Source organism: Oenanthe melanoleuca, chromosome 1 (assembly GCF_029582105.1).
Source record: "Oenanthe melanoleuca isolate GR-GAL-2019-014 chromosome 1, OMel1.0, whole genome shotgun sequence".
Classification (NCBI taxonomy): Eukaryota; Metazoa; Chordata; class Aves; order Passeriformes; family Muscicapidae; genus Oenanthe; species Oenanthe melanoleuca.
The window spans coordinates 21,164,183-21,180,799 of record NC_079333.1 but is presented as its reverse complement, the minus strand read 5'-3'; the positions used below and the strand labels follow the sequence as shown (position 1 = coordinate 21,180,799).

Below are 16,617 nucleotides of genomic sequence, written 5' to 3'. Positions count from 1 at the left end.
TCTTCCCCACACTTTTGCCTAATTGCTTTGCTTACTTAGGCATTTGTAATGTATATGTATTAAAAACAAAAAGATGACATTGCAGTAAAGGTACTGTGGGATCAGGTGGTGGGGCAGGATCAGTCTGTTGTTTACCTGTGACATTTACATTGTAAATAGCACTTCTTCCCCACTCCACACTTTTTGTCCTCTCTCATACCAGATCAACTTTTTGCAACTTCTAGGAAAGAATTGTAAGCCTGCAGCATCAGCTAACAACACTGACGAAAGAAAACACCAGCAAGCTGCACCAGCTGAATAGGTTTTGCCATGAAAAACATCAGCTTGAAACTGAGCTAGAATCACTGACAACTAGTAAGGTGAGCCTTTTAGCCACTGCAATGCTTAGGACTGTTCAGAAATGGGATTATCTGTCCCTCACCAGCTCTCCAGTATCAAATCCTGATCTGCAGTCAGCAATTTGGGCTAAGAATGGGACAGGCTGCATGGCTGCTCTATATGTTAGCATCTCTGTAATTTCTTACTCAGCTGCTTTCTAACACTGAAACAAACTCATTTCTAATTAAAATATGCCTCGAAGGAATTAAAAGAATATTCGTTTGTTGCATGGAAACAGTCATATTACAATCATGTAGCAGCATTACAATGAGAAGTAGATTTATGGCTCTGTACCATGAAGTAAGTCTAAGTTAGTGAACCTTCACTTTTTCACATAGTTCTGACTAAGGTGTGGAGAAATTATGGATATGTCCTAGTTCTTGGAAAGCTTCACTTTCCCTGCTTGAAATAAATTTCCATTCAATGTTCATTCTCCATGTTTTATAGGAGCCATCTTTTTCTCTCTCCATTTTTCTCCTGTACAGGGTGGAGAATTTGAGGGCAGCAAAAGTAGTGACATCAAGGAGACAGCCAGGCTGAAGTCACGGCTCATGAACGTGAGTAAGAAGCGGCCCTTCTGAGAAAGGAAATCAAATATGGCAGACTTGATGGGAGGTAGAAGAACTCACTTTCCTTAGCAGAAAAGGTGTGTGCCTCTTTCTACCACAGGACTCTTAGACTCCAACTCCCTGTTCAGAAATAGTAACTAACAATTCAAGTCAGCCTTAAAATTAACTGTGGCAGCAGTCATGCCTGGAAGTGCAAAATTAATTGTTTTGGCTAGCCAGGGGTTTAGTTGTAAAGGGTTATATTTTTTTTTTCTATCAAAATATGAATGTAACAACATAAAATAGCAAATAAAACTACTACTGTTACCAGTCCAGTGCAGAGGGTTGCACTGGACAAGGTGCCTTGTGTGTGCTTTATGCCTATGTCTACTCTTCAAACAAGTGGCTGTGGAAAGCTGGTTTGAAGTTTCACAGGGGCAAACATCGGTTTAATACCGTGTTCTCAAAAATGCTAAAAGAAGTCTGCCTCAATAAAGCATTTGTTACTGCTGAGCTGCAGTGGCCCTGCTCTACTAACTGAGCTAGTTAGAGTCAAGGGACTTACTACTGGCCAGGAAAAAGCAAAGGGGTCTTTCTCCTCAGGGCAGGACTTGGCATTTACCTGGCAGGAGGAGGGTGTAATGATGCAAAGTCAGCCTGCAATTCCCCTGGTTTGCACCTGCCTGATCAGTGAGAGGGCCAAGCTCTGAGTGTTTTCATGTGTTGCTCTTTTTTGCCTCTCTCATTTGGTGTGGTGGCAGTATGTGATCATTTACAGCACTCACCCTATGTGACTGTGAAACCTTCCTTCATGGAGGGGTTGTGTTCTTCCCATACAAGGCTCCTGAGGTGCTTATTTTTAATTGAATAACAACCTCCAGCTTCTCTTGCTGTTTCTCTCCACTTCCAACCTCTTGCCACAGGTCTTTATGTCTCTGTCTGGTGTAGGCTCAGCAGAACTCCAGCCATATCCTAGCCAGGCACAAGAACTTTCTGCTGGTTCCAGCACAAGCCTGTGAACGATGCTTGTGCACCCTCCTTGCCTTTACAGGGGGTCCCTGTTGAGGAACATACCTGGTGCTGGGAACTCTTGTGCAGCTGCAGGTTGTGTCCTGGGAGGTGGGAAATGGCTGGATCCCCAGGCAGGGGGCTGTCTAGCACCAAGCCCTTGCCTAACAAAGAGTAAGGACATCCAGTGCCAGCTGGGTAACCAGACATCCAGAGACTCAGCTGGAGACAGGGAACAAGAAGACCCCAGACTAATTATCACCAGTGATTATTTGGAAAATTCAAACTGCAGGAAAATGTCACCTTTCCCCAGGTGTCCTGCTTGCTCTACGTCTGCAAGTGAAAAAGAAAGAGAAGGCTCATTCTGTGTGACAGATCAGCATTAGATTAGACAAAAGACAGCAAGACTAAAGCCTTTATTTTCGATGTTAAAGCATGGATTTGTCTTTACAGATAGGCGGCTGCAGATGGCGTGTATGTGAAAGGCTGTTTAAGTTGATCAGGCAGAGTGCATAACTCCAGTCCATTCACAGGGGTGTGTTCCTGGAACAAACCTTCCTGGGGGCAGAGGAAAAGACCTTTTGACAGCATTATTTGTTGTGAAGCCCTCGCTGCAAGAGGGTGCTGGCTCTTGGTGGTGGCAGCTCTCTTTGGACTCATGTCCCACAGTGTCCCTTGTCCAGCTGATGCCACTGGGTGCTTTGATGGTGCTATCCAGAGCTGCTGCCTGGGTCCTCCTGTGACCTTGCTGAGGATGCCTTCTGTCTCCATAGCATTATAAAAGGCACATATACATCTATATACAAGTGCATAAATATATAAATAGGGGTGTTATACAAAAATAAATACCCTTTCTCTTTTTCTCTTTAGAATAAGTCTTTTGCAAAAGGCAGCTTGGTCCCTAGCTGGTGGGAGGATGAGTCTCTAAGGGTCTCAGTGGTGGAGGGCTGCTGTTCAGATGTCTTGGTAGGTCCTGACCCAAAGATGTGATCACTGGATTCTGGGCATGGAGATCTCCTCTGGACTGGCAGCAATCTAATCTTTCTACTTCTTCAACTGGCACTAGGCCTAAGCAGCACGGGCTTCCTGAGGGAGAAAGGAGCAAGAAATTATTACAATGCACAATGGAATTAGAGATGCTGTGGGAGGTTTCAAGTCAACAGCTCACTGTGTGAGGAGAGGTACTCTGATCAGAGAGGAAGATCTGCACTCTGAATGTGTGGGAATTTGATGCCATGTTCACACAAAACAAGTCTGATCTGCACTACAGTGGTGGATCAATGGATTAGGTTCTAGGGAGATGGATTCACATCACCTGAACATGAACCATCAGGAAGGCTCTGCATTGAGATTTCCCTTCAAGGGCAGCCATGAGATGAAGGAGGCATGGAGTTTTCCAAACCACTGACCTTGGTGGAAGAGGGTATCCCGTCGAGCATCTAGGCTAGGGCCTCCAGCTTTGCTTCCCATCACTGGATGATGAAGGCCAACAAAGTGCTCTTGAAGGTGAGGACAGTCATCTTGTGGCTGAAGAAGCTGGTGAGTGGAATCATCTGGGAGACTGTAGAGGAAAGAACTGTCTTCTACTCTGGAGCTGGGCAATCTGGGGAAGCAGGCAAAGAGATTTAGTACTGTTTACAGATCCTTCCTCCTTGAAAGATGTAACTTGTGTCATGTCTCAGCCAGCTCATCAATGTTGTGACACACAACATTCCTAAATGAGGGGAAGAGCAGAAATAGGGATGTACTTGTGGGATGGGAATGAGGTGATGTGGGACCTGGTATCCATGATCCAGCAGCTTGGTAATGAAGATATCTGAACAGTGAAACACAAATCACAACATGACACCAGGCAGATTCTGGAGCAACTGTTTATCAGCACCAATCACAGATGTTTGCTTCTTTCATCCTGCTTTTAAGTCTCTCACTTAGAAACAGGAGGAAGAAAAGAGGGGAGTAGATCTTGGCAATCTCTACAATTAAATTAAATTCCTTTCTGAAATCCTAAGAGTTGTGCAAAGAGAATTTAGACCAAGGTGTCCTAGTGCTGGAGCATGGATTTGTTTCCCAAGAGTAGGGACACACAGGAGTGTATTGAGGGCAGGCTTTTGTGAGCATGGAGCATTGTTCCACCCTCCCTCTCCACATGCCAGGACTAACCTGGAGGGCTGGTACTCTTGCTGGGCACTCCCATTCTGCAGCACTCTTGCCTGCAGCAAGGCATTGGTCTCCTCGTGTGACTGGAAGGAGAGAGGATTTTTAGCAAGGCAACGGCACACAGCAGCATTAAGAAGTAGGTGCTGGTGTATGACACAGAGCCCTGGGGCAGACTGCTGAAGTCTTACAGCAGTAGGCAGAAAAAGCTGAAACTGTTTCTTTTGCTACTGAGGGCAGTGGAACTGAGCACTGAAAAACTCACTTTACACTTACTGCTGAATCAGTAGGGGATAAGCAATTTATAGTCTCAGCCCTGGCACTGCCTGTTACCTTTTTACAGAGTCCTCAGCACTGTCAGTCCCTGTGAGCTTTGCTCAGGGGACACAGGAACTGTTCCTATAAGAATCATCTTTTCTCACTGCCTCCTCCATACTTAAGAGGCACTGGCCCAACAAATCACCCCTTCACCAGTGTTTTGGAGACCTTGCTCTTCCTCCCATGTCTCAGACTTCACTACAAAGGGGAAATCTCTTTTGGGAAGCCAGCGTTGCCACTTCTACATGCTGCAAAGTGTTCCAGCCACGCCTGGAGAAGCCCTCTCACTTCAAGTGTGGCCTCCAGCTCATGACAAACCAGCTCTTGATCCCAAGTGTGGACTCACCTGTGGCATTTCATCAGGGCTGTAATCTCGGGGCTTGGTGCTTGTGTACCCCACTCCTGCAGAGGTGCAGATGCCATTCAGGTGTGCCCTGCTGGCATAGGGCTGCCCATTAACAAAGGGATGTCCATTGGCACGAGGAGCAGAGATGCCTCTCAAAGGCACCATGGTGTACTGGCAGGACGACACCAGCAGCCCAGCTCCTGGGAAGCTCATGTCAATGGTTTGCTCTGCAGAGAGAAGGAAAAGAAAGTCTGAAGCAAAAATGAGAGGTAAAGTCAAGCTTGTTGAAGCTCAGCATGTACAGGGTTGGGCTGTCCTATCAGGCAGCTATTTTGGCACCCAAAGCACTCTTGGAGATAAATGGTGGAAAGGGGCCCTTTCCTAGAGGTTCCTTTGCAACACGGCAAGCAGGACAAGGGACAGTGGTCTTTGTCTTTATGGGGCTCCACACCACATCTGGGACTTGCCCTCTGACCACCCCTTCCCTGCTTCCCAGAATTCCCTCACATTTTGGGCATTGATGCAACAAATTTGGGTCAGATTTAATCCACAGGCAAACCATATCCAGTATATCTGCCCCAAAGAAACAACACTTACTCTGCTTGGACCAAGCTCTCCAAAGGCAAAAGGGGATGAAAGCCACGATGAGGAGTACAATGGAGCCCAGCACAACGCCTACAATCAAGTATGGCAAGTCACTGGAACGGGCCACCATGGCTCCTGTGCCCAGGCCACCGTGCCCACCGCTGAGTGGGGGACGCTGCTGAGGGGGCACTGTGGAAGGTGGGAGACGACTTGGCAGACCAGGAGACTTCCGAGCTGTGGAAGGAAGAGAGAGAGAACATTAGACAGGACGTGGCAGGTGGCACAGCAGCCCAGTCCAGGGAGGTTTATGCTGCTGTGGAGTGGCCAGATTTCTATGGTGGCTTTAAAGAAGCATTACTGGGTGACAGGATTCCTAGGCATATGGCAGCACAGACAAGGCCTCTGTGCTTGGCTCACAGCTCTGCCAGATCTGCTCATGGACTGCTCAAGCAGAAGTAAATCCAAAATAGCTTCTCCAAAGCACACACTTGGACTTAATGGGGTTCCTGTCATGACAGCGCAGCAGCTTTGAAGACAACGTGGGGCCTGCTTCTAACGCAACATGGAGTTCAGCACAGCAAGGGAAAGTCAGGCCTTCTGTTTCCAGTCACCACCTATGTGGTAGTCAGGAAAACAAGAGGTAACTGCTGTTCTGAGGGACAGCGATGGACTCTGCAAAAAGGGTGAGCAGCGACCAGTCACCCTGATCAGCATGGATGAGCCTGTGTCTCTCTTCTCTCCAGTGCTGCTTCCATCACTTTACTGGAGCTTGAGTGAAGAACTGTCAGGCAGGGATGGTTCCTGCCCTGTTTGCTGTGACAGCTGTAGGCAGAGAAGGCAGCAGGCTGTGCTCCCAGAGCTGCCCTGAGAAGATGCTTACCTTTGGTTTCACAGATCATCACGTTGCTGAACTCGCTTTCGCCTCCCTCATTGAAGCACTGCATCTTAATGTCATACGAGGTCTCTGGCTGCAGGTGGCTGATGGAGTGCCAGTACCGATCTCCTAAGGAGGGAACAAAGAGCACATGGAGCTCTTAACTTCCTCAGGGAACAGGCAGCTGGCCCAGCTCTGCAGCAGTGACCAGTAAAGGAGCCTGGACAGCTGCTGCCTTTTGTACACAGGGCTCCTTTTGGCTGTGCTGTCTTCCAGTAGGAACCAGAAGCTAGGACCGGTCTCTCAATTTCTCCTACCTTCCACTACGTCCTTCTTGTAGTCACTGTCATTGTCACTGTCAGTGGGGCGGTAGTAGATGTAAAATCCATGGATGGGAGTGTTGTTGTTGCTGGCTGGGATGTACTGCAGACAATGGGAGGGAGAGCAAAAATTAGCAGAGATGTCCATGCTAGTATTGCACTAGGTGAGGAGCAGCTGGGATAAATGGACTGGGTCAGGAAGATAATCTAGCAGAGGGATCTTCCTCATGTTGACATTGGTCTGCACAATGAGGGCTTTTCTACAAAAGCTCAGTGCTACTTTCTACTCTCAAGCTTTGCTTCTGTCAGGTAACAGACAAGCTGTGAATCTGGGCCTGTCACTCCAGGCATCCAGTGCTCTGCTCCCTGTCTCAGTAACCACAGCCAATGATTCAAAGGAAAAAATTCCTGAACAACAGTGACTCAGCTGGGCATGGGCAAGCACACCATCATCTTGACATGGTAGGCTCATGGTTTCCAGAAAACTGAGTCTTGCCATGAACTGGTCTCTGCAGGAGCTTGGTGTTTCTAAAGACAGCTCTCTTCCTCCCCCACACCCAGGGCAGTACTGTCCCAGCTTCATGTGTTCTTGCTGTCTTTCCCCCAAGATTTTATCAGCTACTGTTTGAGTTTAAATGAACCGCCGTACCTGTCCTACCTTGTGGCAATTTCTGGCTAGAAGGAGCTAGGAGAGAGCATCCCTCCGAGTAAGCTCTAAGCTGTTGAGAACACTTGGGTCTGAGCTTGTGATCCAAAAGATCCTACTCACTGCTAAAAATCCTCTGGAGTGGACTGCTATAAATGATTATCAGCATTTAGGACTGTTACCCAGCAAATCAGAGTGAAGGACATATCTGCTAGAAAATACTGGGACAGAAGGAGGTGCTAATGGATTCCAGGAATTCGGCCAGGTGAGCAAGCAGCCACCCACCCCATGCATTGTTGAACTGTGCTTATCGAACAAAATGGTCAAGACCTGAAGGTTTTCTACTGAAATCTTCCTGTATACAATGTTGGATTCAAATAGAAAGGGTCTCCTAGGCTCTCTGACTTCCTGCCCTTCTATGTTTCTCAAGCCCAGTTCTCCTCTGGTGGAGGTGGCTGTTGGATCCCAGATCCATTTGTGCTGGTACAGGCTCAAGTGTGGTAATCTGGAGGAAGTGCAAGCTGGGCAAGGAGCACCCTCACACCTCCTCCCCTGCAGACTCTCCCCGCCCACAAGCCTCACCATCCACTTGAGCATGATGGTGGTCTCGTTGATGGCGTCAGTGAAGGTGATGTAGGGCCCGGCCACGGGGCGCTCGTAGGCGCGGCTGCTGTAGCCCGACACCACGTACGGCCGCGACGCCGCGCTGGGCTCGCTCTCGCCCAGGATGTTCAGCGCCCGCACGCGGAACTTATAGGATGTGCCTACGGGAAAATGGGAAATACAACAGCTGCAGCGACTGGACTTTTCCAAGATTTCTACTGTCAGCATGGCCCTGACTGTGAAGAGGGGCTACATCTCCAGAAGGCAGAGAGCCTGCTGCAGGTTTGTTGTAGATGTACAAACACTAAATGGCCACATTTCAGCCATGTCCTAGATGGAGCCTGCTTTTATTTACCTTCCCCAATTCCTGTCTGGATGGTCCAAAGGTCAGACAGCAGTTTTGGAAGGTGTGCAGAGGGTTAAGAAATGGCCTGAAAGGATATCCTGACCTGAAAGCAGGTATGGAAAGCTGTTCTTTCTCTACTCCATGGGAATTAAGTACATAAACATCAGTTCAAAGCTCAAAGCCTACACAATTTTTACCCAGACTTCATTTTACTGGTCTTTAATCTGGGGTAGTTATGTGCCCTTTTTTCTCACTGTCTAGCTCAGTGATGAAATCTTTTCTCATGGAAGTGCAATGAGATTTGTGTACCCATCTGTCTTGCCTGTGGCTAAGGAAAGTTCTGTCCCCTCTTGTAAAAGGCAAAATCAAATGCCGTTAGTAATTGTACCCTGTAATACAGAAAAGCATGCCTAAGCCTCCCTGAGGGAGGTCAAACTTATGCTGGTCTCTGCAGCTGGAGAAATTGGAGAAGAATTTGCAGCTTTTTCCCCATGCACCTAAGGCAGGAGTCAGGGAAGCTTTGTTTTGCTCACAGATGCCAGGGCTAAGCAGGATGTGACAGATGGTTAACCATCCTACAGGGACCCTGCAGCTTTCCTACAGACCTTCAGGAAGCAGGGAGGAGAGCACTTGCCTACCTTTCTCCAGGCCTGGAATTTCCACAGAGAGGCGAGAGGGAGGAATGTCACTGGTGGCCAGGACCCAGTCACCCAACTTCTTCAGTTTCTTATACTCCACACGGAAAGACTGAATGGGGAAGCCGCCATTCCCACGGGGGATCCAGGTCACGTACACAGATGTCTCTGAGGCCATGGAGATGGTTGGACGGTCTGGTGCCTCTGGAGCTGCAAGGGACCCAGAAGGACATCAGCATGTAAAACATACTCTTCTCACCCTGTCTGGAGGATCCTGTAGCTCAGAGGTGTGTAGGAGAAGGACTACCTGCATTGCACCCAGCCACATGCTCTGCACCTCCTGAATGCTCTCTTCCTTCTGTCTCTTCACTAGAGCTGGCTCCCCTAAATCCTCATGCCTTTCAGTTTGTGCCCACAAACAGCTTTTACTCCTGCTTGCAACTTGCTCCTTTTCCACTCCCAACTCAAACAGGATGAGACAAGGTTTGAGGTGTGATCACTGCGAGGGAAAGCAGTGAGAGGGGTGGATGCAGGACTGGAGATGGAGCAAAAAACCTGGGTGACGTGGAAGCAGTAAGCAGAGGGAGACTGATGCTGGGGACAACCAAGTGTAGGAGGTGAAAACAGGAGAGATTGCGAAGAAACAGCTGAGAAGAAAGTAAGGAAAAGTTCTGAACTGTGGAAATGCAATTTGACAGGAAAACAATCAAAAGATGGCAGGGAAAGGGATGAATGGACCTACGGATATGAAAATAAAGACAACAAATGAATGAGTTACAGAGGAGACTGAAGGGACTTCACAGGAGGATTAGGACTGAAGGAGAGAATTTCACAGAAATGATAAAGGCAATAGTAATGATAGAGACAAGGTGGGAAACAACAAATTAGATTGACCAGTAAGGATCTGATGTTTCTTCAGTGCAGCAAGATACCCAAGTGGAGCACTTTGCACCCCTAGAATGGGAACTAATTGCCCCTAGCTAGGGCTTGCTAAGAGAGGAGGATGCCAGGACATGCAGGGACTTGGTCCCCATTCCTCCTTCACACTCCCATCAGCACTACTGGTGCAGTGCAGTTTGTTGTTCCTGTGCCCCACAGTCACAGATTCCAAGACAGGACTTTCTGAACCCTCCATGTGGAACTCAGCAAGAGACAAGAGTTGCTAAGATGTCCTTGCATTAAAGGTGGGGCCAGACAGTGGGATTTGCCTGCTCTCCAGAACTGACTGTGTGCCAATGGCAGTAGCCAGAGTGTCCAAGAAGGACCTCTCCTTGTCAGGAGCTAGAAATCACCCATCCAGCACTGCAGTCTTGATTTACCCAGCAGAAACTTCAACCCCAGCATGGCCTGGCCACTGCCACTCACAAGAGACCCAGTACCCCCAGCCTCCCCAGTAGCAGTTCAGGGAGGGCCTTACGGGACAGACGGCTGTTGTCGGCCTGGTTACTGCTCTGAGTGCTCGTGCCTGGGTCATCCCTCTGGATCTGCTGCTCTTTGCTGGCAACAATCTCTGGTTTTGGGCGCCGGCCTGTGCAGAAGGGAAAAGTGGAATCAGCAACAGAGAGACGCACTCAGAATTAACTTTGGCTGTGACAAGGAAAGCAAATATTCCCAGACAGGATGCAGAGTAAGTATTTCCTGGACTCTAACTGCCCTAGGGGCTCAAAGCACTCAGCCTGATGGCAGGAACTAAGGCTAAAGGAGCAGATTTGTTAGCAGATCCCCCTCATATTTAATTTTCTGTAACTTTTAATTTGTTTTCTTGAAATGTTGCTAGATTTCTGTCTCCAGGCAGAGGTTGGATTAAACAACCTCTTGACATTTATGCTAGACACATTTTCTACAGTTCTGTAAGTGTTCAAGGGAAGAAGGGATTTACTCCAACCCACACAGAGGATGGGTTGGAATCTTCCCCATGCTACCCTCCACTTTCCCTTCTGACAGTTGCTCTAAGCTGAAGGCAGATGGGTTTCCAGAGCAGAAGCACTCTCATTGTCCTAAGGCTGGTTCCATGTTTCTCAGGGCTGGGACAGGATGTTTCAGAGGGGCCCTCCCTTGACTCAGAGCAAAGGGGAAGCCAAGGACAGGTGTGCCCTTTACCGGTGCGGAAGGTCACCATGGCCGTCTGTCCCTCGCCAGCGCAGTTGTGAGCAGCCATCTCCACCTCGTAGAGGCTGCCAGGGTCCAGCCTGGTGAGGGTCAGGCGGTGCTGCGAGGCTGGCACATCCCTCACGGCCCAGCTGTCCGAGGCGTTGGTGACCTGCTGAGAGACCAGTGCAGGGGTTGCAGAGCTCGGGGCAGGCTGGGCTTATTGTGGGCACTGAGCTCAGAAACTTTATTAGTAAGTTGTGTACTGACCACATCTACCTTCCCTTCTCTCTCTGCTAAGGAAGGAGATGTTTCCAGCCTGATTTTGCAAAGCAATTCAGGTATAAGCAGGACAACTCACCCAAGCCCTGGAGTGTTTTCTTAACCCCAGTGTTCAGTCAGCCCTGTTCTGTCCTCTGTTTCTCTTTGATACCACCACCCCTCAATGTCTGTAAATCTCCTGAGTGGGCGTGCCCCACAAAATGCAGCATCAGCCATAGGACTGAGCTGCTTTAGGAGCCAAATCTCTCCAGCAGCCCAGCTGCAGAAATGCTCATTTAGGTACTGGGCATTTCCATGGGATGAGGTGCCCAGACACAACTTTGTTTTACTGATTTTTATCCAGCCTCACCCCTGGCACTTTGAGGCTGAAATGAAGAACCATAATGCTGGAGGCAAAAGTTTCTGCAGGGAAGAAACTGTGTATGGCCACAGCCCTCAGAAAAACACAATTTGTTACTTGGTGATAACCTGATGCCCCATGCAGAGAGGGAGGGAAGGTAGAACTTTTCTCCTTCTCCCCAGCTGCAAAGATAATATTTTTGCAGGCAAATAGGCAGGACACTGAAGTGACCCGGTGCCGAAAAGAGCATTAGTAATGCAGGCAATGCAACAGAACGGAAATGCCAAGACTCTGCTGTATCATTTATCTTCTCCAAGCGTTTGACACAGACTGATTAATGCCTGCCTTGTTTTATTTTTATTCCTGAGCCTGCAAAGTTGTGAGGCCAGGGAGGGGAGCCCTAAAGGCTGCTAATATCCAGGAAAGGAAAAGAGAAATTCTTAAGAAACAGAAGTTTAGGGGCAGTGTAGGAACAGCGTAAAAAGAGACATTCACAGATGTTTTCTAGAGAAGTGGCAGAACCTTGCCCAGTACAAATGTAGGTCTCCTGCAGTAGGTCTAACTTTCCTTACAGCCATCTTCTAGACAAAGACCCTTTTCTTTTGTTGCTGAATTGATGCTTCCCTCTCCACACACATGCTTTTCCAGTCAGAAATGTCAAAACCAGATCATTATTTAACTTGATCCTAAGGATCTTGGACAGAAAGACTCTTTCTAAACAAGTTTAAGGGTTATTGGGACTAATTCCTTTCCACACAATCCTTAAGCATCCCAAGAAAGAGTCTCCAGCTGAGAATTTGGACTACACTGAAAACATATTACTGCAAACTGCAGTGACCCATGGTGACCTTCACTCCCCCATGGCCCCTTCCAGGTGAAGCGCTGAAAAACAAATCAAATATGGACAAACTCCAAGGCTGCAAGTTAAGATCACAAGCAGAATTGTTAGTTACATGATACACCACTGGGGAATAAGTTTCATCTTGGCAGACAACCAGAGCCAATAGTCTGGAGATGCTTTTGGCATCTTTGTTTTGTATTTAAGCTTGCCCTATTGTGTTCCTGTGTTGGCATCCTCTGCCTTTGTTTTAAATGGGCTGTTTAAAAAGATGGTTAACTGAAATCTGCATCTTTAATTTTTTTTTAAGAAAGAAATCATGAATTGTGGCAGTCTTCTATTACACTATATTTTCACAAAAGCACATAATTCCAGGAAAATAGATACATATATTCATATGTACTTGAAAATGGTGCCTTGCAATGGTGGCTGGAAATCCCGAACATGCAATCCGGCATGTTTTTGGAATATACTCAAACCCTCTGGGGTTTGAGGCAAAAACTGCCTCTCTACTGCAACTCCCTACCTACCCAAAGGAAAGAAAAGCAACAGACAAATAAATTTAAGCTCCTTTTTTCCACTTATCCCCAGCAAAATGGAAAGAGATACTTCAGACCTCAAAAGCAGAATTTTTGCCTCAACAATGCTTCACCATGTAAAGAAACTGCTGGGTACAGCTGTGCCTGCACTGTGCCATGAAGCCCCCAGAGGGAGTGCTGGCTTGGGCAGGACTTGGCTGTGCACTGTGTGCTCACACTGTGCCACCTGCAAGTGATGTACTCCACAGTGCACTGCCTTCCAGTTTCCAGAATAAAACTGGGGGATAATGACCTTCCTAGAGGATTTAGGATGGCTATGACAGCTCTCTGCTGGCTCCTCACACTCACTGAGCATGGGCACTTCGGTGCTGCTGAGCAGGGCAGGCACATGCAGAGAAGCTGCTGCTCCATGTCCTGCAGCCCAAGCCATTCAAGGCAGAGGTGTCCCCGTGGCTTGTGCCAAGACAAAAGCATTCCAGAGCAAGTCATTGTGTGTGCAACCCGTCCTCAGGGCTTCCTACCTGTGCAAGCACACAAGTGGGTATTGGACAAGGAACCTACTGGAGAAGTGTGTGCATGTGCCTTCTGCATACTTAGGCAGACAGGCACTGCGACTGGGCTCTTCCTGGACAGCCCAGAACCTTCTGTCACACACAGCCTGTATCCATCACACCTTAACAGGTGAGCCTACAGCTCAGGAGGTCCCCCTAACCAGTGCCACCGTGAGCCTTGCCCCAAGGCGCCTGCTCACAAGGTGTGAAATGTGTGGTGAGGGCAGCAGCTGCCCATGGAATGGTGCAGAGGGAAGGGGGGAGCTGGGCAAAACAGTGATACCTTGCGGTGCTTCACCATGTAGTAGAGGATGGGGGCTCTGCTGTCAGGCCGGGGTCGCCACACCAGGTCGTAGCTGTCCGTCTTGGATGTCCGTGGAGAACTGAGGATGATGGGGGCTTCAGCTGGAGTCACCAGCTCCTTGTTGGCTGCACACTGTGGAGATGCTGCTAGAGGGGTTGTCCCAGGCTTTGGCAGTCCAGCTTTATCCAAGGGCAGCTTTAAGGCGCTGTCCCTGGAAGGTGGTGTTGGAGGTTGAGCAGAGTACAGCTGGGCATCTCTCCCAGGGTTGAGTGGAGCTCCTGGAAGACAAGGTGTCACAGCAGGGTGAACACTCATCCCAATCTGTGGTTAAGGCAGAGCTGTGAGCCCCTTGTGCGGTGCTGCCTGCTGTGCCACTCAAAAAGGTGTTGGCAACAATCCTCTTTCCCCTGCTATAAACCACAGGGTTCCCTGTCTCTCTGAAGTCCCTCTTACCCTGTGTAAGTTCAATACAGTCCAAGGAATCTCTTACCCTAGGTGAATTCAGTTTTTAAGCTCTTGCTCAGTGCAAGTCCAGAGGCAGAGCTAAGCCATGGGGTGAGCCACTACACCCAGACGTCTTGTGTCTCTCACGTAGAGGTTGCTCAAATGTGCACACCCTTAAAAACCCAAATGGCCCTGCCCTCAGAAGCAAAACTGGTGTCACGTGTTCCCACAGGGAGATACGGAGACCTCGGGCAGAGCAGCACTTGCAGCGTAGGTTAAATACGAAGCAGGGGCAACACACCAACTTTCTTCCTTTGCTTCCCGTGTCCTTGTCCTGTGTGTTAGGCTGTGACCCTTTGGAAAGAGGGGCTTACCTGGGCGGGCTGTCCTCAGCTGCACCATGGCTTGGGCACTGCCCACCTCATTCTCGGCCATGCACTGGTAGATGCCCTCGTCCTCGGGCCCCACGCTGAGCAGCCGCAGCGCCCGGCGCGACAGCCGCAGCCGGTGGCTGCCCAGCAGCGGCACCGCGTTCCGCAGCCACACCACCGAGGGCTGCGGGTTCCCCCGCACCCGGCACGTGAACTTGGCGCTCTGGCCCCAAGGAATGATCTGCTGGGACAGCTCCATGGTGACCTCCGGGGGTTCTGTAAGAGGAAAAAACACAGACCTGGCTGAGAGCATGGCACGGTCATGGCTTTGCACTTTCCTCTCTGGCAGGGATAACAGCAGAGTGATGGATCCTTCCCCACCCTAAAGTCCCTTTGTGGGGGCCCACATGGGTCTGCTTCAATGCTCCACCCCTTCAGCATCCACATAAACGGCAAAGGGAGGTAGCCCAAAGTCATCTGCCCTCTCACATGACATCAGACATCTACAAGTCCCATGTTTCTGAGCTGAAATGCTACTCTGCAAAGACTGTGCTTGTGCCACAACAACACATCAGCACTCGATAAGCAATCTGTGAAACACAGGCTTAGCCTCCCTAAAAATTGTGAGAATGAGAAGTATGTGTGGTAGAAATATCTAAGGTGTATTATCCCTTATGGTTTCTACTCCACAGAGAGCTTCCCTACAAACAGAACAAAATCAAGACATTCCAATGTCTTCCTTATGCCAATGTCAAATATGTCTAAAAAGCAACCAGGCTTCCATTAGAATGTAGTAGAATAAAAGCAGTGTGACAAATGACAGGAGAAGAGTTTCTGCAAAGGAAGGAAGGATCCATCATCTCCAGTCCATGGTGGGAGCCAAGAAGGAGGAACTACTACCCTCAAGAAAGAATTAGTCTGGCCTCCTGGAAACTGGAACCACAAGCAGGGGTTTGGATTACATGGTGGGGGAAGAGTGCTTCAGTACTAGTATCTTCCCCTAGAAGAAGATGAGATGTCCAAGCTCCTCCTGAAGCCATGGCTCCAGCAGCACTCACCGAACACCTGCACGTTGTAGAAGATGAAGGCAGCCCCGGCCTCCCCAACGCCATTGTCAGCCGTGCAGCTGTAGGTGCCCGAGTCCTCCTCGCTGGTGGGGTCGATCAGGAGGTTGCTGAGCAGGAAGCGCGTCTTGTTGTAGGCAGAGACGCCGGAGCCATCCTTGGCCCAGGTGACCCGCGGCGGGGGGATCCCGCTGGCCACACACTCCAGAATGAGGCTCTGGCCCTTGGTGACAATGATGGTCTGAGCCTCAGGAGGGTAGATGATCCGGGCTGCCTCCGCTGTGGAGCCTGGTGAGGAGAGATGGAGGAAGGAGGTGTGTGGGAACAAAGGCGGCTGGTGAGAGAGCACCATATGCGCTGGGTAGGTAGGGAAAATGGTAGGGCACACTGTTTTCCTGTGCTGGGGCAGATAAATGGCAATGCAGGACAAGAGGAGCACTCTGTAATGGTTTTGTGTACACAACAAAGCCACCTTGCCAAAGAGCTACGGGCCTTTGCCCACCCACCACCAAGAACAAATCCTAAGGAAGTATGGCAATCCCAGGGCTGCATACACATACTCCAGGAGCAGACCTTCAGACCTTCTGCTGCTGGAAAGGAGTTTTCTCAGCAACTGATAATGGTTCACATAGAAAACCAGCTGCTATAGCACTGGTCAGTGCCCCCAGAGCTGGAGAGGTGCAGTGAAGGGAGAATGACTTACGTCTCACACGGAGCCTCTCACTGGAGACTGAGGTTTTCACCTCCTGTGTCACAGGGTTGTAGGCAGCACATTTATAAGTCCCCTCATCCTCCTGGCTGGCATTAACGATCTGAAGGTTCCCAGATGGCATAATAAGATAATTATCTGTAGAGAGAGAAGAGAAAGTGGCACATGGTCACAAGATATGCTCCTGTCCAGCCTCCTGCAAGACATGCAGTGTCCTGAAGAAAAGGTGGACATGGAGGAAAGAAAAAACCATTATGTCCTAGGCAGCATGGACATCAGAGAGACCATGCCAGAGACCCTAAACTAACTTGTGCTCAGACAGGTAG

The 16,617-nt window shown here is 49.2% G+C and overlaps 2 protein-coding genes across 4 annotated transcripts in view; one reads left to right on the top strand and one right to left on the bottom strand.

Annotated features, from left to right (window-relative positions):
• CFAP44 (cilia and flagella associated protein 44) overlaps positions 1-1,289 on the top strand; it is a 42,272-nt gene extending 40,983 nt beyond the window's left edge. Inside the window, exons 33-34 of one of the 2 annotated variants that reach the window (XR_008839883.1) lie at positions 203-359; positions 864-952. Coding sequence is in view for 1 of the 2 variants with exons in the window: in XM_056485297.1 (XP_056341272.1) it covers positions 225-359; positions 864-959 (231 nt within the window). In the remaining variant the exon portion in view is untranslated. Of the gene's footprint in view, positions 1-202; positions 360-863 lie in introns of both variants that reach the window. The other variant, XM_056485297.1, reaches the window with a different exon arrangement.
• A 1,042-nt stretch (positions 1,290-2,331) lies between these two features.
• BOC (BOC cell adhesion associated, oncogene regulated) overlaps positions 2,332-16,617 on the bottom strand; it is a 54,145-nt gene continuing 39,859 nt past the window's right edge. Inside the window, exons 5-19 of one of the 2 annotated variants that reach the window (XM_056485324.1) lie at positions 16,286-16,429; positions 15,577-15,870; positions 14,522-14,794; positions 13,683-13,981; positions 10,862-11,021; positions 10,179-10,289; positions 8,765-8,971; positions 7,760-7,941; positions 6,529-6,634; positions 6,218-6,340; positions 5,350-5,571; positions 4,753-4,979; positions 4,095-4,174; positions 3,344-3,537; positions 2,332-3,020 (exon numbers count right to left, since the gene is read on the bottom strand). In XM_056485324.1, coding sequence (XP_056341299.1) covers positions 2,836-3,020; positions 3,344-3,537; positions 4,095-4,174; positions 4,753-4,979; positions 5,350-5,571; positions 6,218-6,340; positions 6,529-6,634; positions 7,760-7,941; positions 8,765-8,971; positions 10,179-10,289; positions 10,862-11,021; positions 13,683-13,981; positions 14,522-14,794; positions 15,577-15,870; positions 16,286-16,429 — 2,807 coding nt within the window. In that variant the 3' untranslated portion in view covers positions 2,332-2,835. Of the gene's footprint in view, positions 3,021-3,343; positions 3,538-4,094; positions 4,175-4,752; positions 4,980-5,349; positions 5,572-6,217; positions 6,341-6,528; positions 6,635-7,759; positions 7,942-8,764; positions 8,972-10,178; positions 10,290-10,861; positions 11,025-13,682; positions 13,982-14,521; positions 14,795-15,576; positions 15,871-16,285; positions 16,430-16,617 lie in introns of both variants that reach the window. The other variant, XM_056485315.1, reaches the window with a different exon arrangement.